We start from the raw sequence: 23,272 nt of genomic DNA, 5'->3' as shown, positions 1-23,272 counted from the left end.
TAAAAATCAGAAAGTAGTCAGTTGCATAAAGCAAACCCCAAGTCCACACTTGCTCCCAAAATCCACTGCCTAAATTTTGGGATGATTTGTTGTCTATTCAGGTATTCCACAGATGGAGGGTACATCAAGTTGACTGTGGAGATTTAATCTGCTGCTCCTGAGGCTGCACAGAGAAATTTCCCTTTCTCTTCTTTGTTCACACAGCTCCTGGGGTTCACCTTTGGATTTGGCCCCATCTCTGCATGTAGGTCGCCCTCTGGCGTCTGTTCTTTGCCCAGACAGAAGGAGGTTAAAGGAGCGGGTGATTGGGGGCTCTGGCTCACTCAGGCCAGCAGGAGTGATGGGTACGGAATGCAGGGCAAGCCAGTGGCGGCAGAGGCCAGTGTGACGTTGCAACAGCCTGAGGCATGCCGTGTGTTCTTCTGAGGAAATTCTCCCTGGATCACGGGGCACTGGCAGTGGCAGGCTGCACAGGCTCCTGGGAGGGGAGGTGTGGATAGTGACCTGTTCTTGCACACAGGATTCCTGGTGGCTGCAGCCGCACCCATAGCATTTCATGCCCGTCTCTGGTGTCTGCAGTGATAGCCGCGGTTCGCACCTGCCTCTGAGGCTTGTTTAGGTGGTTTTCTGAACTTCCTCTCCTCGTGCACCCTGAAACAATGGTCTCTTGACTCTTAGGCAGTTCCAGACTTTTTCCCGGACTCCCTCCTGTTTAGCTGTGGTGCACTAGCCTCCTTCAGGCTGTGTTCACGCAGCCAACCCCAGTTCTCTCCCTGGATTCTGAACTCCAAAGCCTGAGCCTCTGCTCCCAGCCCCCACCCGCCCCAGCAGATGAGCAGACAAGCATCTCAGGCAGGTGAGTGCTGGTCGGCACTGATCCTCTGTGCGGAAATCTCTCCGCTGTGCCCTCTGCACCCTGTTGCTGCACTTCCTCCGTGGCTCCGAAGCTCCCCCCCCCCACCCACCCCCGTCTCTGCCAGTGAAGGGGCTTCCTAGTGTGTGGAAAGTTTTCCTCCTTCACAGCTCCCTCCCAGAAGTACAGGTCCCATCCCTATTCTTTTGTCTCTGTTTTTTCTTTTTTCTTTTGCCCTACCCGGGTATGTGGGGGGTTTCTTGCCTTTTGGGGAGTCTGAGGTCTTCTGCCAGCGTTCAGTAGGTGTTCTGTAGGAGTTGTTTCACATGTAGATGTATTTTTGATGTATGTGTGGGGAGGAAGGTGATCTCCATGTCTTAATCCTTCGCCATCTTGAATATCCTCTGTACACTTTCTTTTTATTCTAAGCACCCCACTGATTTTTTTATTTTTACAGATAAAGAGAAAAACAAAACTAATGAGATGCCTTATAAATCCTACCCCTTTCAGTAACTTGAAGTTTAATCCCATCAGTTTTACTGCCACTTAGTAAATTAAGAGATCATAAATGGGAAATCAAATAATGCTGCTTTTAATTCCCCAGTTATATAAATAACAACTCTAAATGAAATCAAATTTTAACTACATAGCTTCTTACAGTGACCTAAGTTGGATAGATAAATGGAGATTTTCATCATAAAAATTGCAGTGAATATAAATGTCAAAGTCTCCAGTGAACCATTTAAAATTTCATCTTGGCCACCAGTCCAATCTAGGAAGTAGGGTACACCTAGGGTAGGGAAAATCCTCTAACAGTCCATGATTTGCTGAAGAGCTTAAACCTCAAATCCCACAGAAACTTTTCCTATAGTCATAATAGCTGATGAAATTCTGCACAAATTTCTCTGGTTGCAGTGATATTAAAAGCAGCTAACAACATTTTTAGTAATGAAATGCAATTCAGACAGCACACTCATGCAGGCACATTTTAGGAAAACACAGCATGCAATACAGAGGACAAAAAAGAACAAAGTTTAGAATAAGTTAGAGGAAACATGCTTTGATTTACCCTTTCATCTTCTTCTCTTCTCCTTCTCCTTCTTCTTGTTTTCCTTTTTCTCCTTTTCCTTCTTCTCTTTCTTCTCCTTCTTTTTCATATCCTTTTCTTCCTTCTTTTTCATATCCTTCTCCTCTTTCCTCTCACTGTGAAGACATCTGTATAAGCAGGTACAAACTACTAAAACAGCAACAACTACAAGAAAACAGGAAACAAATGACATGTGACTCTGAAAATTAATCACCAAGATTCCAAACCAAGCAGAAGAAATAAACATTGGTTACATTTCTGCGGTTAGAAAATGTTATTTTCTATACATATACATTTATATTCCATCTCAACCCTTCAGTATCTAAATCCAATCCCCTGGAATCACTTAAACAGTCCACAACAAGTCAGAGTCTTTGCTTAATTTAGAAAATTACCCAAAGCATATTTGGGAAATAGACTCATATGACTAATAATTTTGAAAAAAACGTGCATCATTTAGGGTTTGTTACTAAGTGGACATGTAGAATATAAAAGAGTATACAATCACCAACACAAGGTAGTATATCACAGAAAAGGTCAGGTTTTTTTAGACTGTTCTACTCAATTTCAACCTATAAAAACTACAGCAACTGAAAAGTCATTGAAAAAATAATGTGCATCTCATCTTCATATTACATTTTCATTTAAGTGGTATCGAAGTTTGAGATACTTACTTGCAGTAAGAATAATCAGAGCAATGATTCCTGTATCTGAGAAACAATGAAAACAGTTTTGAAGATATTAAGCATCTATGGGTCCTAGATAGCAGCTGTATTTTAATTTTGATCAGATCATCTAAAAACTACAGCAAAAATGTTTATCAATCTAGTTTTAGCATGTCTGCTACTGCATCCAAGTCATTTTGATCACAGAACCCTTTTAAACAGATTCCAGGTACAGGATCCACCTTGTGAAACTCTTAACAGGAGTCTCATTTTTCATTGTTTTGTGCTTTAGCTACCACATCAGGTTATTTTGTATAGGTTACTAGTACTGTTAGAATTTACTAGATTAGAGAAAATTATCTACATGTGTCTATATATACTACCACTTACATTTGTTATGGTACCTGCACTAATAAAATAACTATAAATGTCAACTATTACTAATTATTTGTGACACATTGTTTCTTCCCTACCTACAAATGATTGGAACATGATATTTCCATGTAGAACTCTAAGGCCTCATAGTACAGGGTTATTAATAACAAAATAATACCTAAATCCTCAAAGTCATCAAGTGATAGTATTTCATCACTGGGATTGGGATATCCTAGGAAAAAAATGGAAATAGGTAAAATGAAAGACTAAATAAATCTTAAAGATCTATAAATTCATTGGTTTTGGTCTTGTGCCTTTTTATAATTCATAATTATAATTTAATTTTCCTTATAAATTATATTAATGTTTCTTAAAAGTTGCATCATAAAATATTATAAATTTATATCCAATGCCATGAACATTCTTCTTCCTGTCCACTGATATTCCTTGCAACTAATTCTGTGGTATAGCAAGAAAACTTATCATTAGTGTATTCCAAAAAATTAGGCTTGAATTCAATATGACTCTACTTAAAAGATAGAGGAGGGCTTAAAAATGATTTAGAAGTTGCTCTGGAGTAGAAAGACTCTTCAATATTATACAGGTCATTTATAAAATACTCATGGCTAACATCATACTCAATGTTGAAATACTAAAACTTTTTTCCCTTAAGATCAGGAGCAACACAGAATTCCTGCATTTGCCACTTCAATTCAATGTAACATTGGAAGTTTGGGTCAGAATCATTACGTAAAAAAGAAGTTAAAAATATCCAGATGGGGAAGAAGAAATAAAATGATCTCTCTTTATAGATGACATGATTTTTTATATAGAAAGCTCTATAAAGATCACACACGTACACACAAACACATACACATTAGTTAGAACTAAAACATAAATTCAGCAAAGTTGAAGGATACAAAATGAACACACAAAAATCAGTTGTGTTTCTATACACTAACAATGAACAATCCAAAAATGAAATTAAGCAAACAATTCCATTTACAATAGCATTAAAAAGAATAAAATACTCAAATAAACTTAACCAAGGAGATGAAAGACTTGTACATTGAAAACTAGAAAAATTGCTGAAAGAAAGTGAAGAAGACATAAATAAACAGAAAGACATCCTGTGGTCATGGACAGGAAGACTTAATATTGTTAAGATGTTAATACTACACAAAACAATTTACAGATTAAATGCACTCTCTATCACCATCTTGAAAATGCATTTTGCAGAAAAAGAAAAATACAACCTATAATTTATATGGAATCTCAAGGGACTAGCAACAGCCAAGACAATCTTGAAAAAGAAGAGCAATGTTGAAAGGGCTCATACTTCCTGATTTCAAAACTTACTAAAAAGCTACAATAATAAAACAGAATGGTACTGGCATAGAGACAGACATACAGATCAATGGTATAGAATATAGGGCCCAGAAATAAACCCTTGCTTATATGGTCAAATGATTGTTCACAAGGGTGCTAAGAGCATTCAATGGGGAAAGGGTAGTCTTTTCAACAAATGATTTTTGGAAAACTGGATATCCATATGCAAAGAATGAAATTTGACACTTATCTTACACCATATACAAAAATTAATTCAAAATGAATCAAAAACAAAAGACTTAAAACTATAAAACTCTTAGAAGAAAACATAGAGGACAAATTTCATGATGTTGAACTGGCAATGACTTTTTAGATGTGACACCAAAAGCATAGGCAACAAAAGAAAAAATAGATATATTGGACTACATCAAAATTAAAAACTTCTGTGCATCAAAGGACACTATCAACAGAGTAAAAACCAACTCACAGAATGGGCAGAAACATCTGTAAATCATACATCTGATAAGGGATTGATATCCGAAATATATTACGAATTCCTAAAACTCAATAACAACAACAAAAAGCCATTTTACAAATGGGCAAGGGACTTGAATAGACATTTCTCCAAAGAAGATATGCAAATGGTCAAGAAGCACATGAAAAGCTGCTCACCATATCACTAATCGTTAGGGGAATAAAAGCCACAATGAGATACTACTTCACACCTATTAACTAACATAGATTATGATGGTTATTATATAAAAAACAGAAATTAACATGTGTTGGCAAAGATTTTGAGAAATTAGAAACTTTGTACATCACTTGTGGGAATGAAAATGGTGCAGCCACTTAAAAACTTTTTAAAAATGGAAGACAGTATGGATGTTCCTCCAAATATTAAACAAGAATTAATATATAACACAACAATTCCACTCCAAGGTATATACCCCCAAAAATTTTCAAAAGAGGGACTCAAACAGATACTTGAATGCCAATATTCTGAAAAGCATTGTTTAGAATGTCAAAAGGTGAAAACAACCCAGTATCTATCGACAGATGAATGAATAAATAAAATGTGGTATATACAAACACTGGAATATTTTCAGCCATAAAAAGCAACAAAGTTCTGATACAAGGTGGATGAACTTTGAAGACATTATGCTAAGTGGACTAATCCAGACACAAAGGGACACATGTAAAGTACCACTTAAATGAGTTATCTAGGTAAGTTAAATTCAGAGACAGAAAGTAGAAAGAGGTTATTGAATATGGGAGGAGGGAGAAAGGAGCATTACTGCTTAATGGGTACAAAGTTTTAGTTTGAGATGATGAAAAAGTTCTAGAGATAGATAGTAGTGATGGTTGCACAACAATGTGAATGTATATAATGCTACTGAATTGGTTGAAATGGTAAGAAAAATTAAATAAATGTTGATCTGGAAAAATTACAGTAAGCGTTCTGCCAGACATTAAAACATATTATAGTACTAGAATGAAAAACAACAACAACTGGGTGTTGGCACAGATATGGACAGAGTTCAAGGGAACAGACAGAAGACTAAAACACCTATGGATTTAATGGATGATAAAAAGTGGCACCTCAAAACACTTGGAGAGAAGACAAGTTATTCAACAGATGGTGCTACTTTGCCATTGGATGGGGGTGGGTGGAGTGAAGAGGTACCCAATCTCATTCCACATACCATAATGAATTTCAGATGTACCAAAGATTTAAATCCAAAGAATGCAATTAGGATGCATGGTTGAAATGTTTATATAATTTCAGCTTGAGGAAGTCCTAAAACTTTTATAAGAAAGACACAACACTCCTAGCCATTAGGGAAAAGATCGATATATCCATCTACCTATTAATGTAAAAGTTTTGCACATATAAATGACCACCAATAGGAGAATAGTTAAATAAAATATGATGGCATATATTAAAGTCATCATATAAAAGGATGAGAATAAATCAAAATATAATCCCAATATAAGACATTAAGTGGAAAAATGCTAGTTTCAAAAAAATATGAACAGTATGATGCCATTTTTGTTTAAGAAAATAAACACCAAATTAAATGTATAGCTACATATATAAGGATTTTGATGTACAGAAATAGATACAAAGACACCCTAACAGTGATTAACTAAGGTAATAGGCTAGGAAGGGAGAACTAATCTTTTACTCTGTATACTTCTGTAATGTTTGAAAATTTACCAAAATATATTCATGTATAAAAATATACTCAGGTAACAAAAAGTTATAAAAAGCAACCCATATCTAATAGTACAATATAAAATCCTAAAAGAAAACTGACTAGTGAAAATAAAGCAAAAAAATAAAATAAAATAAAAAAACAACCCTAGGAAAAAAGTTCACATTAAAAGGGCTTTAATTTATAGTAAGTTCAAATCAACAAAAAAAAAGTTTTAGAAACCTAATAGAAAAATGAACAAAGAACATGAATAAATAAATGTAGACAGAAAAAGTTAAGCCTCACTGATAATTAAAGAAATGCAAATTAACATAAGACATGATTTTACACCCATCACTTTATAAATTTCTTAACTATAAGTAGGATAAAGAGTTACTGAACCTGGATATTTTGCAAGTGGAGTCTTGGTTGGATGAGTAGGCTTGTAACCTGGAAAAATAAAGTTGACTCAATTCACCATCCTTGTCAATACAAAATTATGAATTTAATTTTGGTTTTTAATTCTTTTTTAAGATTATTTCTCAAAATAAATAATACACATACACTCAGAACTTTGCAATTCTACTCCTGGGTTTAACCTAAATATATATTTGTACAAGTGCATAAGGATGTGTATATAAAATGTTCACTACAACTTTGTATTTTATAATGAAAATCCTAGTAGTTAACTAATTATAAATCATAAAATTTATGTATTCTTTTAAAAGATCCAAGTAGTATATTCCATAATTTTTTTCTTTTTCACTAAGGATTTCTTGGACATTTTTTCATATTAGCACATTTAGATCTGACTTAACACCATTATACGTTGCTACTGATCCTTTTGGTATAGTCTTTCTCTAACTGATGATAAAAAATGATTGACAATCCCATAAGGAGAGTTGACTTTTTATTTTTAAAAAAAGATCACTGTAGCTTCTTCTCTTCATAGGCTTTTTCTCACAAACAATTCACATCTTCTTCAAACACTAAACTGTATCAGTGTTTTATAAGTCCTTATGAAATGTTTATGGTCAACTTTCAAAAGAGCATATCAACAAATATAGTATACCACAGTGTATAGGCCCACTGGGACATAGATGGGTCCAAGAATATAAATTTCGTATGCAATCTTTATATATCATCCACCAAAAAAACATCTCTTTTCCCACAAAACTTCACAGCACTCACCAAGGTACTGAAGGAGGTTACTGGGTACCAGGTTTACAGGAATTATATAAGGTGTTCTAATTACCATGTTAACATGAATAATCCCCCTCAATCCTTCAAAATATCAGGGCAATAGGAAACAAACAAATTAGATGCCAGTAATTGACATTAGTTTGAGTCATTAGACAACAGGAAACTAGAACCCATAGAAATGATGTTACTTGAGTGAGCAGAGCCACACTAGGACCCTGAATGCAGTCTGCCCAGGTTAATGCTCTTCCCTCTCTTCCTCTTGTCTCTTGCTTCTGCTGCAACTAAAAGGAAGAAGCCAGAGAAAGCAGCCCTGAAATCAGGAATATAATTCCTTCTACCATATCAAAATAGTCTCTCAAGTCTTAAGCAGAGCAGCTAATTAGTAGTCCCTGCCAGAAATCCTCCATTTCATTTCAATAAGTAAGGACTTCTCCTGCCTTTCTGTTGTTATGAAATTTACTTTCTGTTGCCAAATAAAAATGCCCAGTAAAGATACAAATGATATTTGTATGAGGTGGGGAGTGGTAGAAATACTGGTCTTATTCTGGTGACAACAAAAATTTCCCAGTATAAAAAGAACAAAACTGGTTGCAGTCTGGAAAATGAAACATAGTCCTGGACCTGGAAGATACCCTGTAAAGGTGATGCTGTAAGTCATACAAGCTATCTAAGAGCTTTCTAGATGCCAGGCACTGTGCTAAGTGCTTTAAATGGATCCCATTTTGACTTTGTTATCACCCAGTGAGGAAGGCATTAAATCATTTTACATGTAAGTAAATATATTTAAAGTTTATGTAACTTGTCCAAGTTCACACATCTTTTGATATCTGTGGACTATGGCAAATACTTTTAGAATCATTAAGCATAACAACTAAAATGGCTGTAAATATATTCTTCCTCTTTTCATTACTAAAAATGATGAATGAGTGTAAATCACATGAATTTAAAGGATTTTTTTGTAAAATATAAGCAGGAAGTTACTTAATCTGAATGGCTCAAAATTGGGAGTTTTGTATTGAGAGGAATCAGCACTGAAGAACAAACCACATGGGATTACTACTTTCATATCATTTATATGAATTATGCCTCTCATTCTTGACTTATATAGGTAAAAATTCCCATGCTTCGATTTACTCTGAAAAATCATTCCCATCTATTTTTATACATAAAAATACCAAACAAGAGACATTAATATACCTGTGTTCTTTGCTAACAGAATGTGCTAAGACTCTATAAAAACATACAAAATCACAACAGCAGAATTCTATGTAAGTTCTGTCATACATCTCTCATGGAAATGGATACAAGACAGAGTTAAATACAAAGATTTATTTTTTCAATTATTCTTGTTAATGTCAAAGAAATAAAAACTAAAAGACAAAATTTAAAAAAAGGAAAGAGACAACATTTGTACCTTTAATACACTTTGGCATCTCAGGCTCCCAGGTATTATTACCACCACAGAACACTAGGTTGCTGCCATTAAGGTAAAAACCCTGGAGGCATTCAAATATCACCACTGCTTGGTAGGAAAATTTTTCTCTACTTCCTGATACCATTATTCCATGTTCGAGTACTGGACGTTCACATTTGACCACTGAAAATTGGAGAAATTCCAGAATTAATAAAAAGCTGCTTTCACACAGGACCAGAAAAACTAGTGCAAAGTAGTAATTTCCAGTGGGAAGAAAAAGCCGAGGAATGAAAGGCAAGATGTTAATTGAAAACAAAAAGACTTTATCTGTGCATCTGAATTTCAGGCAAATGGATTTAGAGAAACTTAATAACGTTTTTCCACCTAGAACAGACTGTCATTATACTTTATTGGCTTTCCTACATTTTTTTCCATTAATGACAAGTCTTGAGAAAGTGTGACTACCAGGTACAAATTCAGGGCAAGTTCAAAACTTTTGATACTCTTTAGCTCTAGGACTTTTTCTAAGGTCATGCTGACACTAATTACAGTACCCTGCTCTTTTAGAAAGGTAGCAAAGACTTTTTTGAGAAGGTAATATTTGAGTTCGATTTTAAAAGTTGAAAAGAAGCTAGCCAGGCAAAATGCTCAGCCCTCACACCAGTGTACTCTGGTGTTTCCCATTCTACTCTACTTCTCCAAAGTAAAATACAGGTCGTGACCCTCTAGATTGACTTCAATATCTATGAATGTGTTTTGCAGAATTCGGAAAAAAAAAAAACAAACTGAAAAACACTGGGCTGAGCAGAGAGTTCAAGAGGATATCTTATGAGATTAAATCTGAGCAATAGATGAGGGCCAGATAATATACAGCCTTTTAAACCAGAATAGTGTTCTTCCTCCTTTCCTGTGGATCTGAATTTCCATCAAGTATCACATCATTTCTGTTCAGCCAGGAGAACTTCTTTATCAATTCTTGTGTTCAGGTTGGCTGATGACAAATTCCCCAAACTTTTGTTTATCTGAAACTGTTTTTTATTTATTTCACCTTCAGTTTTGGAAGATTTCTCCTTGACAGTGAATTCTAGGTTAAGTGTTTTATTTTTCTTTCAGCACATTAGCAGAGATTATTGTCTTCTCATCTCCACAGTTCCTTAAGAGACCTCAGCTGTCATTCTTAACGTGGGTAACGGGGGAATGGGGGTGGGTGGGTGTGTCCTCAATATAATACCTTTTTTCCCTGGCTCCCTTTTCTTTTATTTTTTGTTTTCAGTAGTTTTAACATGATGTATTTAGTTTGGTGGAGGTTTCTTGGTAAAATTAAAGTTTTTACTTATCCTGCTAGGGTCACTGAATTTCTTGTACCTGTAGGTTTATTGTTTTGGATCAAATTTGAAATATTTTGGCCCGTGTTTATTCAAATAATTTTCTGTATTCCTCTCTCTCCTCTCTGAAACTTCAATTACATGTATATTTGACTGCTTGCATTGCCACATTTTTTAATTTTAATTTCAGCCATTCTAATAGTTGGTTAGTGGTATTTCATTGTGATTTTAAATTACATTCCTGTAATTACTAATGATATTGAGCAACTTTTCATGTACTTTTTGCCATCTACATATCACATTTGGTGAAATATGTCTATTACTAATTTTTGCTCATTTAAAAAAATTGTTTTCTTATTATTGTGTTTTGAGGGTTTCTTCCTATATCATAGATACAAGTAAATTATTAGATACGTACTTTGAAAATATTTTCTCCCCGTCTATTGCTTTTTGTTGTTGTTCTCTTAATAATATCTTCTGCAGTCCAGAAATTTTGAGTTTGGAGTATCCAATTTATTATTTTTTTCTTTAAAGCATCATGCTTTATGGGTTGTATTAGAGAAATCTTTGGCTAGGTCACAAATATTTTCTGTGTTTTCTTGTAAAAGTGTTGTAGTTGTAGGTTTCATATGTATGTCTATGCTTCATTTTGAATAAATGTTTCCATATGGTGCTAACATGGGCTGAGGTTCTTTTTTTTTTTTAGCAGAGGTTCTTTTTTTTTTTTTTTTTTAGCATATGGGTGTTCAATTGTGCTGGTAGCATTTGTTGAAAAAATTGTTCCCCACTGAATTGTCTGTATACCTGTGAAAATCAACTGGACATATTTACAAGGGTCTAATCCTGGACTCACTATTTTGTTTATTGCTCTATATATCTATCCTTTCACCACTACCAAACTGTCTTGCTTATATGCCTTATAGTATGCTTTATACTAAGTCTTGACATCAGGTAGAGTACATCCTCCAGTTCATTTTCAAAAACTGTTTAACTATTCTAGCTCTTTTGTCTTTCCATATAAATTTCAGAATCAGTTTGTCAATTTATACAAAAAGTTTTACTGGGGTTTCTATTGGTATTATGTTGAATTTATAGATCAATTATAATGAATTTACACCTTTATTATTTTGAGTCTTCCATTTCATGGCCAATGTATATCCCTTTATTTATTAAGGTCTTTAATTTCCTTTATTAGTGTTTAGTGGTTTATACCATCTAAATCTTTCATATATGTTAGTTAGATTTATATGCAAGTATTTTGTGTTTTGGATTTGCAAATAGTTGTTGTAAATAAAACTTTCAGTAATGATTTATTGCTAGTATGTAGACATACGATTGATTTCTGTATATTGATCTTATATTTTGCAACCTTGCTAAAACATCAGTCTTTGGAATTTTCTACATAGACAATCATGTTATAAATGAATACAGACTATTTTATTTCTTTCATTCCAATGTATGTGTGCTTATTTCTTTCTCTTGCCTTATTGCAGTGAGTGGGACCTCCAGTGCAATGTTGAATAGAGTGATGAACGTAGACATACTTCCTTTCTTCCTACCTTGGGGGGAAAGAAAGTAGGTTTTTACTATTAAGCATAATGTTAGTTGTGCGATTTTTGTATGTGCCTTTTATCAGGTTGATATAGTTAGTTCCATTCTGTTCCTAGTTTGCTAAGTTTTACCACAAAAAGATGATGAATTCTGTCAATTGCTTTTTTTTGCATCTATTAAGATGATCATATATTTTTTCATTATAGTCTTTTGACATGGTAAATAACACTGATTAATTTTAAAATCTGAACCAATCTTGCATTTATGGAATAAAGCTTACTTGGCTATGATGTATTCTTATTTTTATATATAGCAGGATTTTTTCTTCTTCTTCTTTTTTTTTTAATTGGAGTAAAACTGCTTTACAATGTTGTGTTAGTTTCTGCAGTAAAATGAAAAGGAACGAAATTGGGTCATTTGTAGAGATGTGGATGGACCTAGAGTCTGTTATACAGAGTGAAGTGAGCCAGAAAGAGAAAAACAAATATCGTATATTTGTTTTTGGAATATGTGGAATCTAGAAAAATGGTACAGATGAACCTATTTGTAGGGCAGGAATAGAGACGTAGACGTATAGCAGGATTTGATTTGTTGATATTTTGTTGAAAAGTTCTATATTCAATAAGGATATTGTTTACAATTTTCTTTCAATGTTTTTGTCTGGTTTTAGTAACAAGTAATGTCCCCATGAAGTGAGTTGAGAAGCATTTCCTCCTCTTATATTTCTTGAACGGTTTGTGTAGAGGTGCTATTATTTATTCCTGCAATGTGTGGTAGAATTAATTCCCCAAGGAGGCCATCTGAGCCTCAGTTCTCACTGTGGGAAGGTTTTTAACTACAAATTATATTTCCTTAATAGGTATAAGACTATTTAGGCTACCTATATATTCGTGTGAAGATATTTCGGTATTTTTTTGTCTTTCAAGGAATTTGTCAATTTTATTTCAGTTGTCAAATTTATAGGCATAAAGATGTAATATTACAACTATCATTATTGTAATATTTTTTAATATCCATTTAAATGTTTGAAGAATAGTGTTGTCATCTTTTTCATTCTTTTTAAAAAAATTATTTTATTTAATTTATTTATTTTGTAGTACGCGGGCCTCTCGCTGTTGTGGAGCACAGGCTCCGGATGCGCAGGCCCAGCGGCCATGACTCACGGTCCCAGCCACTCCGCTGCATGTGGGATCCTCCCGGACCGGGGCACGAACCCGTGTCCCCTGCATCGGCAGGCGGACTCTCAACCACTGCGCCACCAGGGAAGCCCCGAAAAATTTATTATTTTAATACAACTTTTTTTTTTTTTAAAGGAGATGTTGGGGGTAGGAGTTTATTAATTAATTAATTTATTTTTGCTGTGTTGGGTCTTCGTTTCTATGCAAGGGCTTTCTCTAGTTGTGGCAAGCGGGGGCCACTCTTCATCACAGTGTGCGGAGGCCTCTCACTATCGCGGCCTTTCTTGTTGCGGAGCACAGTCTCCAGATGCGCAGGCTCAGTAGTTGTGGCTCACGGGCCTAGTTGCTCCGCGGCATGTGGGATCCTCCCAGACCAGGGCTCGAACCCGTGTCCCCTGCATTAGCAGGAAGATTCTCAACCACTGCGCCACCTGAGAAGCCCCTAATACAACTTTTAAATGTTACATTCTATTTACAGTTATTACAAAATATTGGCTATATTCCTCAGGTTGTGCAATACATCCTTGTAGCCTATCTTATACCCAATAGTTTGTACCTTCCACGCCCACACCCCCATATTGCCCCTCCTCACTGGTGACCACTAGTTTGCTCTCTATATCTGTGAGTCTGCTTCTTTTTTGTTATATTTACTACTTTGTTGTATTTTTTAGATTCCACATATAAATGATATCATACAGTATTTGTCTTTCTCTGACTTATTAAATATCTTTTTCTTTCTTGTCAGCCTAGTTATAGCTTTATCTATTTTATTGATCTTCCCCAAGAACCAGGGGTTTGTTTCATTGGTTTTCTTTATTATTTTCTCTTCACAATTTCATTGATTTCTCTCTATCTTTATGATCATCTTATGTCTCCTTATTTTGAGTTTGCTCTTCTTTTTTTAGTTTTTTAAGGTGGAAGCTTAGATTGTTGATTTGAGACTTTTATTTTTTTCTAACACAAGTATTTCATGCTATAAATTTCCCTTTAAGCAATGCTTTTGTTGTTATCACACAAATTTTGATATTTTGATGTATTGTGTTTTTCCTTTTTACTCAATTCAAAACACTGTCTAACTTCCCTTGTTACTTCGTCTTTGATTCATGGGTTAGTAAGGAGTGCCTTTCATAATTTTCAAGTATTTGCGAATTTTCTAGATTAGCCCTGTTTTAATTTCTATGTTTATTCCATTATGAACAGATAATGCACTTAATGATTTCAATTCTCTGGAATGTGCTAAAAATAATCTTATTGCCTAGAATATGAGCTACCTTAGAGAATGTCCCATGTGCACTTGAAAAGAGTAAATATTATCCTGTTATTCAGTGGTTTTCTTCCAAGAATCAAATCCCCTCTAGCATCTCCTTGCTTTATGTCACTCTCTAGTGCCTTAAATATTGTTTTAAAAATATATTTTGTTCAGAGTTTATCATTCTTATCAATGAGAAGCTTAGCTTTTAAAAATTTCTCTACCATTATTTGTAGCCAGAACTCTCAGACATCTTGCAATATAAGAAAAAACTTTATTTTTGAGGCAGGATGTGTTGAGTTTTTCAGTTCTTTCAAGCAAAAAAATCCTAATACACACACACACACACACACACAAAATTAGTTCATAATGTGTAAATTGTAATGTCAAGAACATCTGGGGTGAGGGGTGGGAAACCTCACAACTAGAACTATTTTCTGTTCGATTTGGCCTAAATTAAATTAGAAGTCAATTTAACCGGAGAAAGAAACATATATGACTGTTTCACTTACAGGTAAAACTATTTACGAAGTGTTCCACAGTATTTACAAATGACGAAGGAAACAAATGGAAACATTATTACCTTTACACAGAGGAGCAGCACTACTCCATTTGCCAGGTCCAGAACAAATAAGCTGGCTCTCTCCAACAAGCGAATATTCATCTGATCCATTTGAAGGATTACAACTATAAGTTACTAATTCATTATATTCAAATATATTCCTGTAGCTATTGGTGTGTTTTCCATGTTTTATTTCTGGAGGTCGTCCACAAAAAATCTCTTAAAAAGGGGTAAAAAGAGAAAATAAAGGTAAAGGGAAGGTGAAAGAGTAAGACAGCATCAGAAAAGTCCTATGAACTACCTTCAATAAGTTCTTTAACATATGATTTCTAGAAGTTAGTTGTGAATCCTTTATCCATTTAGAGGAGAGTTTCCATGAGAAAATGTGTTATCCCAAATTCAAATCATGTAGAAATAAACTTTTAAGAACCAAACTCATTTTCTTAAATACCTATATAAAGTACCTATATGAAATACCTATATTTATCTATAAGGATATGCTAAGTTTTGTTCTAATCATCATAAGAGATGGAAATTTAATGAGAAAATATGCTTGTGATTAAAAATAAAATTCACTGCTAGCTAAGAAATGCATATTTGTAATTTTAAAACATATCCATTCACTACATCCATGGTTCACACTAATACCAAGATATGGTCTTATTTCACTGTCATCCTTGTAAGTTTATGGTGAAATTTTCCAGAATCTACAAATTGGGTGATTTTGCCACAGACTGAATCCAGATGTCTTCCTTTAAGCCAGATATTGAAGAGATTTTCAAAAATGTAAAACAATGCCACTATTCCCACTGTTGGTTTTGGAAATCTTTAATTTTTTCATAAAAATATGTTGTATATATTAACATGTATTGACTTTACTGTTCCTAAAAATGATTTAATAATTAACTATTTTAAAAACTTTTGTTTTAATTCCAATATAATGAATACCAATAGACATAACCCACATAAAGAAAAGCTCTTTGGAATCGTTGTTGATTTAACAGCATAAACAGGTCCTGAAGCCAAAAAGTTTGAAAATTCCTAATCTAAATTCTAAAGTGAGAATTTACTTACTTTCACAATGTGGTATCTTATCACTCCAATGCACATTCTCTCCAATAAGGTTACAAGTTAGAATGTTTTTTCCTCTTAAGTAATAACTAAATGAAAAAAGAAAAGGTTACTGTTTCTTTAACAGCACATAATACTGAAAATTTTTATATGGTTGTTTTTCTGTACTACAGTAGTTTGAGGGAGAAGTTTCTTAAATGACATGATATAATGAAAGTGCTAACCAAATCTGCAATTTTAATCAAATAGAGTTTCTGCATGTGGACACACACTGTCCAACAGCAAAATGTCGAAATTACTATCACGCCTGTCAGTGTGGCCTCTTCACCATCTCTGGCAAATGCACCACACATTCACTTCTATGCTTTTGCTCACACCATTCTGCTCAGCAAGGACTGAGCAGAGAGATCAGGCCCTAGAGCTTGCCTGCCTGGATTCAAGTCCCAGCTCCATGAATGACTTGTTATTTAAGCTTTGGAAAGTCTCTTACTGTTCCTCTTGCTCAATTTCCTCATCTATGTAAAAAAGATAATAGTACATACATCATGGGGTTGTTTTGAGAACAAGTTAGCATCTGACACATAGTGAGTGCTAGGTAAGTTTTAGTTCTTTTTAATATTCTTTAGATCAGAATATCTTTCCAGGAATAGCTTGGGAATACTACTTAATGAAATCTTCTCTGATGATTTAAATTCACAGTACTCTCTTCTTCTGGATTCTCATTGTAATGATCATAAATAATGGCATGTATTTGGCACTTCTTATTTACTATTTGATTTAATATATTATGTTAGTATATATTGTGTTTCTAACCAGGCTACAACTTTTTTTTGAGAAGAGTCTATGCTTTAAGTTTTTGGTACCTCTCAAAGTACCTAATAGGCTCTCTATATCTATGACAGGATGTTCTAATATTTTTACTTGATCAGTTTAAAAATAATCAGTGAAACTGCTTGTACAAGGTTCCAGTTGACTTTTCCATTAAGCTGTACTCATTTTCTGTATATTAGTGTTTTAGGAGAGGATTTTGGGAAGGTGGTAGAGTTGGAAGCTCTAGGAATCTGTCACCATAACTAGACAAAAACTGCAATGGCAGAATCTGTCTGATGTCACTGTTTTGGAACTCTGGAGTCTGTTGAAGGCTTGCAAGTTCTAGAGGAAAACTCAGACAGGTAAATTGCATTAATTTCAGTCCATTTCAGCTCTTAGGAAAACAGCAGCAACTTATCCCTACCCTCAGCAGTGGGGCAGGCAACTGTGCGTGTGCTCCTGAAGCAGCTTACACACAGGTTACAGGAGGTACAATAGCCAAAAAGACTGCCTTCCAATACCAAGGATCTGTACTCTGATTGCTGACTGCTATTTCTGATCACAGAAAGTGGTGGCAGCCATTGTTGTCACACCTCGCCGACTCTTGCAAGCCCTTTCCTTGTTGGCTGAAGTGACTTACATGGGATTTAAAGATCCAACAACATTTGCTTCCACCTTCATTTTCCATGTTTCCACTCTCAGAAGCCAGGCACTAAAGACTAGGACATTCAAAAACAACTGCATATGTGGGGAAATTTAGAAAGTGAGTGTGCATGTTCAGGGAAAAAACACAGAAACAGCCTGAGAAGGCCTTCAGTTTACATCTCAGGTGATCCCTGCCACAGAAACATGATACAAAAATCAATAAACAAAAACAATAACAAAAACTGCAATGTCTAGGGAAAGGGGAGAATCTGATTTCCAGGGTTACCACATTATTAGATTCCAATGTCCAATATTCCACAAAAATTCACCAGACATACAAAGAAACAGGAAGTGTGGTCCATTCAGAATAAAAAAACAAATGAACAGAAACTGTTCCTGAAAAATATCTGATGATAGATATATTAGATAAAGACATCAAAATATCTTAAAGATGCTCAAAGAACTAAAGGAAGACTTGGGGAAAGTCAAGAAAATGATGTGTGAACAAAATGGAAGTATCATAAGGAGCTAGAAAACCTAAAAAGGAACCAAAAAGAAATTATGGAGCTTAAAAGTACAATACCTGGTATTAAAAATTCAATAGAGGGATTAAAGGCAAATTTGAGCTGCAGAAGGATCAGTGAACATGAATATAGAATGGTGGAAGTTACTGAGTCTGAGGAACAGAAAGGAAAAAGAGTGAAGAAAAGTGAGCAGAGCCTAAAGGACCTGTGTGATATCATCAAGTGGATCAACCTACACAGTGTGGGAGTCTCAGAGGGAGAAGAGAGATAGAAAGGGGCAGAGAGAATATTTAAAAAAAATAATGGTGAGCAGCTTTGCAAATTTGATGAAAGACACAAATATAAACATCCAAGAAGCTCAACAACCCCCAGGTAAAATGAACTTAAAGATATCAACACTAAGTCACATAATAACCAAACTTTCAAAAGACAAAGACAGAGTGGCTAAGATGGCAGAGTAGAAGGACCCTAAGCTCACCTCCTCTCACAAGAACACCAAAATCACAGCAATCTATAGAGCAATCATCATTGAAAAAGACTGAAACCTACTAGAAAAGATCCCTTACAGCTAAAGACATAAAGATGGAACCACAAGGAGACTGGTAGAAGGGGAAGCCTTGCAATATAATTAAATCCCATACCCCACAGTGGGCACCCCACAAACTGGAGAATAATTATATTACAGAGATTCTCCCACAGGAGTGAGTTCTGAGCCCCACGTGAGGCCCCACAGCCCAGGGGTCCAGCACTGGGAAGAGGAGCTCCCAGAGCATTTGGCTTTGAAGGCCAGTGGGGCTTGATTGCAGGAGCTCCACAGGATTGGGGAAAATAGAGATTTCACTCTTAAAGGGTGCACAAAAAAGTCTCAAACACACCAAAGGACCAAAGGTAAAAGCAGTAACTTCATAGGAGCCTGGGCCAGAGCTACCTACTCATCTTGGAGGGTCTCCTAGGGAAGTGGAGGCAGCTGTGGCTCACTCTGGGGATACAGACATTGCGGCAGATATATCAGGGGATTCATTTGTGTGAGTTCTCCCAGAGGCTGATATTTTGGCACCAAGACCTGGCCCCACCCAACAGCCTGTAGGCTCCAGTGCTGGGACATCTCAGGCCAAACAACAAACTGGGAGGGGATACGCCCCTACCCATGAGCAGACAGGCTGCTTAAAGACTTCCTGAGTCCACAGCCACCTCTAAACACACCCCTAGACATGGCCCTGCCCACCAGAGGACCAAAACCCAGCTCCAACAGTTAGGGGGCAGACACCAGAAGCAAGAAAATACAGTCCTGCAACCTGCAAGCCAAGTCTGCAAACGCAGGCCAGATACTACCCTGGGACCAGTTGGCCCCTGGCCCTTGGGTGATGAGAGGGGAGTGCACTGCTGGGATGCATAGGATGTCTCCTACAGAGGGTCACTTCTCCAAGGCCAAAAAAAAGTAACCAACCTACCACATATTTAAAAATACAAATAGCAATTTAGAGAAAATGAAGCAACAGAGGAATATGTTTCAGATGAAGGAACAAGATAAAACCCCAGAAGAACTAAGTGACATGGAGATAGGCAATCTACCCAAGAAAGAGTTCAGAGTAATGATAGTAAAGATGATCAAAGAACTCGGGCAGAGAATGGATGCACGGAATGAAAAATTAGAAGTTTTTAACAAAGAATTAGAAAATATAAAGAACAACCAAACAGAAATAAAGAATACAATAACTGAAATGAAAAATACACTAGAAGGTATCAATAGTAGAGTAAATGAGATGGAAGAACTGATTAGTGAGGTGGAAGACAAGAGTAGTGGAAATCACTGCCACTGAAGAGAGAAAAAAAAAAAGAAAAGGAATGAGGACAGTTCAAGAGACTTCTGGGACAACATCAAGCATGCTAATATTTGCGTTATCAGGGTCCCAGAAGGAGAAGAGAGAGTGAGAAAATATTTGAAAAGATAATTGCTGAAAACTTCTCTAACCTGGGGAAGGAAACAGTCACCCAAGTCCGGAAGTGCAGAGTTCCATACAGGATTAACCCACAGAGGAATACACCATGACACAGTGTAATCAAAATGATGAAAATTAAAGATAAAGAGAGAATATTAAAAGCAACAAGGGAAAAGCAACAAGTAACATACAAGAGAGCTCCCATAAGGCTATCAACTGATTTTTCAGCAGAAACTCTGCAGGTCAGAAAGGAGTGGCATGATATACTTAAAGTGATGAAAGACAAAAACCTACAACTAAGAATCCTCTACCCAGCAAGGCTCCCATTCAGATTTCATGGAGAAATCAACAGCTTTACAGACAAGCGAAAGCTAAAATAATTCAATATTACCAAACCAACTTTACAACAAATGATAAAGAACTTCTCTAGGTGGAAAAGCAAAGGCCACAAATAGAAACAAGAAAATTATAAAATGGAAAAGCTCACTGGTAAAGGCAAACTTACAAGAAAGGTAGGAAATCATCCACACACAAAGTTAGTAGGGAGGTTAAAAGATGCAAATAGTAAAAATCATTTGTATCCACAATAAGCAGTTAAGGGCTACACAGAACAATTAGATGTAAAATATAAAATCAAAAACAGTAATTGTCAAAAATCTATAATAGATATACATACAAAAAGAAAAAGGAATCCAAACATAACATTAAAGATAGTCATCACAAGAGTAGAGAATGAAAGAAGGGGAAAGAAAAAGACCTACAAAAACAAAAAACAATTAACAAAATGGCAATAGGAACATACTTATCTATAATTACCTTAAATGTAAATAGACTAAATGCTTCAAGCAAAAGACAGACTGGCTGAATGGTTACAAAAACAAGACTAATATATACACTGCCTACAAGAGACTCACTTCAGATCTGGAGACACATACAGACTGATAGTGAGGAAATGGAAAAGGTATTCCATGCAAACGGAAATCAAAAGAAAGTCAGAGTTGCAATACTTATGTCAGACAAAAACGGACTTTAATAAAGACGGTTACAAGAGACAAAGACACTACATAATGAGCAAAGGATCAGTAGAAGAAGAAGATTATAACAATTGTAAATATACATGCACCCAACATAGGAGCACCTCAATATATAAGGCAAGGGCTAACAGCCATAAAGCAAAAATTGACAGTAGCACAATGATAGTAGGGGACCTTAACACTACACTTACATCAACAGACAGATCATCCAGACAGAAAATCAATAAGGAAACACAGGTAACACCCATCCTTCTGAAACTATTCCAAAAAACTGCAGAGGAAAGAACTCTTCCAAACTTGTTCTCTGAGGCCACTATCACCCTGATACCAAAACCAGACAAAGATATCACACAAAAAAGAAATTTATAGGTCAATATCACTGATGAAAATAGATGCAAAAATCCTCAGCAAAATACCAGCAAACCAATTTCAAAAATACGTTAAAAGGATCATACATCATGATCTAGTGGGATTTATCACAGGGAGGCAAGGACTTTTCAATATTCACAAATCAATCGATGTGATTGATCAATGTGATACAGCATATTAACAAACTGAAGGATGAAAACCATGTGATCCTCTCAATGCAGAGGATCTGCAGAAAAACTTTTTATAAAATTCAACATCCATTTATGATTAAAAACTCTTCAGAAAGTAGGCATAGAGGAAACATAGCTCAACATAATAAAGGCCATATATGACAAACCCACATCATACTCAATGGTGAAAAGCTGAAAGCATTTCCTCTAAGATCTGGAACAGTACAAGGAGGCCCACTCTCACCACTTTTATTCAGCATAGTTTTGGAAGTCCTAGCCACAGGAAGCAGAAAAGAAAAAGAAATAAAGGAATCCAAATTGGAAAAGAAGTAAAACTGTCACTGTTTGCAGATGACATGATGTTATACATAGAAAATCCTAAAGACACTACCAGAAAACTACTAGAGCTCATAAATGAATCTGGTAAAGTTGCTGAATACAAAATTAATATACAGAAATCTGTTTCACTTCTATACACTAACAACAAAAGATGAGAAACAGAAATTAAGGAAACAATCCCATTTACCACTGCATCAAAAAGAATAAAATATCTAGAAATAAACCTACCTAAGGAGGCAAAAGACCTGTACTCTGAAAACTATAAGACACTGATGAAAGAAACTGAAGATGACACAAACAGATGGAGAGATATCCCATGTTCTTGGATTGGAAGAATCAGCATTGTCAAAATGACTATACTACCCAAGGCAATCTACAGATTCAATACAATGGCATTTTTCACAGAACTAGAACAAAATATTTTTAAATTTGTATGGAAACACAAAAGACTCCTATTAGCCAAAACACTCTTGAGAAAGAAGAATGGAGCAGGAGGAATCATGCTCCCTGACTTCAGACTATACAATAAAGCAATAGTTATCAAAACAGTATGGTACTGGCAGAAAAGCCAGACATATAAATCAATGGAGCATGATAGAAAGCCCATAAATAAACCCATACACCGATGGTCAATTAATCTATGACAAAGGAGGCAAGAATAGACAATGGAGAAAAGACAGTCAACAAGTGGTGCTGAGAAAACTGGACAGCTATATGTAAAAAGAATGAAATTAGAACATTCTTTAATACCATATAGAAACGTATACAAAAATAAACTCAAAATGGATTAAAGACCTAAATATAAGACAGTATATTATAATACAGAAGAAAACATAGGCAGAACACTCTCTGACATAAATTGCAGCAATATTTTTTTGGGGTACATCTCCTAGAGTGATGGAGATAAAAACAAAAATAAAAACTGGGACCTAATTAAACTTAAAAGCTTTTGCACAGCAAAGGAAACCATAAACAAAATGAAAAGAAAACCTACAGACTGGGAGAAAAATATTTGTAAATGATGCTACCAAGAAGGGATTAATTTCCAATACATACAGCTCATCCAGCTTAATATCAACAACAACAACAACATAATCAAAAAATGGGCAAAAGACCTAGGTAGACATTTCTTCAAAGAAGACATACAAATGGCCAACAGGCACATGAAATGATGCTCAACATAACTAATTATTAGAGAAATGCAAATCAAAACTACAATGAGATATCACCTCACACCAGTCGGAATGGCCATCATTAAAAAGTCTACAAATGATAAATGCTGGAGAGGGTGTGGAGAAAAAGGAGCCTCTTACACTGTTGGTGTCATTTCTGTGAGCCCTCCTTCAACTCTGAGAGCTGGCCATTTTTACTAGGGTGCACTGTG

The 23,272-nt window shown here is 35.3% G+C and overlaps 1 protein-coding gene across 1 annotated transcript in view; it reads right to left on the bottom strand.

The window, feature by feature from the left end:
* Window positions 1-206: 206 nt before the first annotated feature.
* The window catches only part of LOC111184602 (membrane cofactor protein-like), a 32,407-nt gene continuing 9,341 nt past the window's right edge, over window positions 207-23,272 (bottom strand). The window contains exons 5-11 of the mRNA XM_089909110.1: window positions 16,061-16,146; window positions 15,008-15,205; window positions 9,122-9,304; window positions 6,907-6,954; window positions 3,159-3,212; window positions 2,615-2,650; window positions 207-2,105 (exon numbers count right to left, since the gene is read on the bottom strand). Of these exons, the coding sequence (XP_089765236.1) occupies window positions 1,927-2,105; window positions 2,615-2,650; window positions 3,159-3,212; window positions 6,907-6,954; window positions 9,122-9,304; window positions 15,008-15,205; window positions 16,061-16,146 (784 nt within the window). The 3' untranslated portion in view covers window positions 207-1,926. The remainder of the gene's footprint in view (window positions 2,106-2,614; window positions 2,651-3,158; window positions 3,213-6,906; window positions 6,955-9,121; window positions 9,305-15,007; window positions 15,206-16,060; window positions 16,147-23,272) is intronic.

This window comes from Delphinapterus leucas, chromosome 1 (assembly GCF_059928025.1).
Source record: "Delphinapterus leucas isolate spDelLeu-1000000601 "Yukka" chromosome 1, BTC_Dleu_Yukka2, whole genome shotgun sequence".
Lineage (NCBI taxonomy): Eukaryota > Metazoa > Chordata > Mammalia > Artiodactyla > Monodontidae > Delphinapterus > Delphinapterus leucas.
Note: the sequence above shows the minus strand (reverse complement) of the source record. Positions and strands in the feature narration are given on the sequence as shown.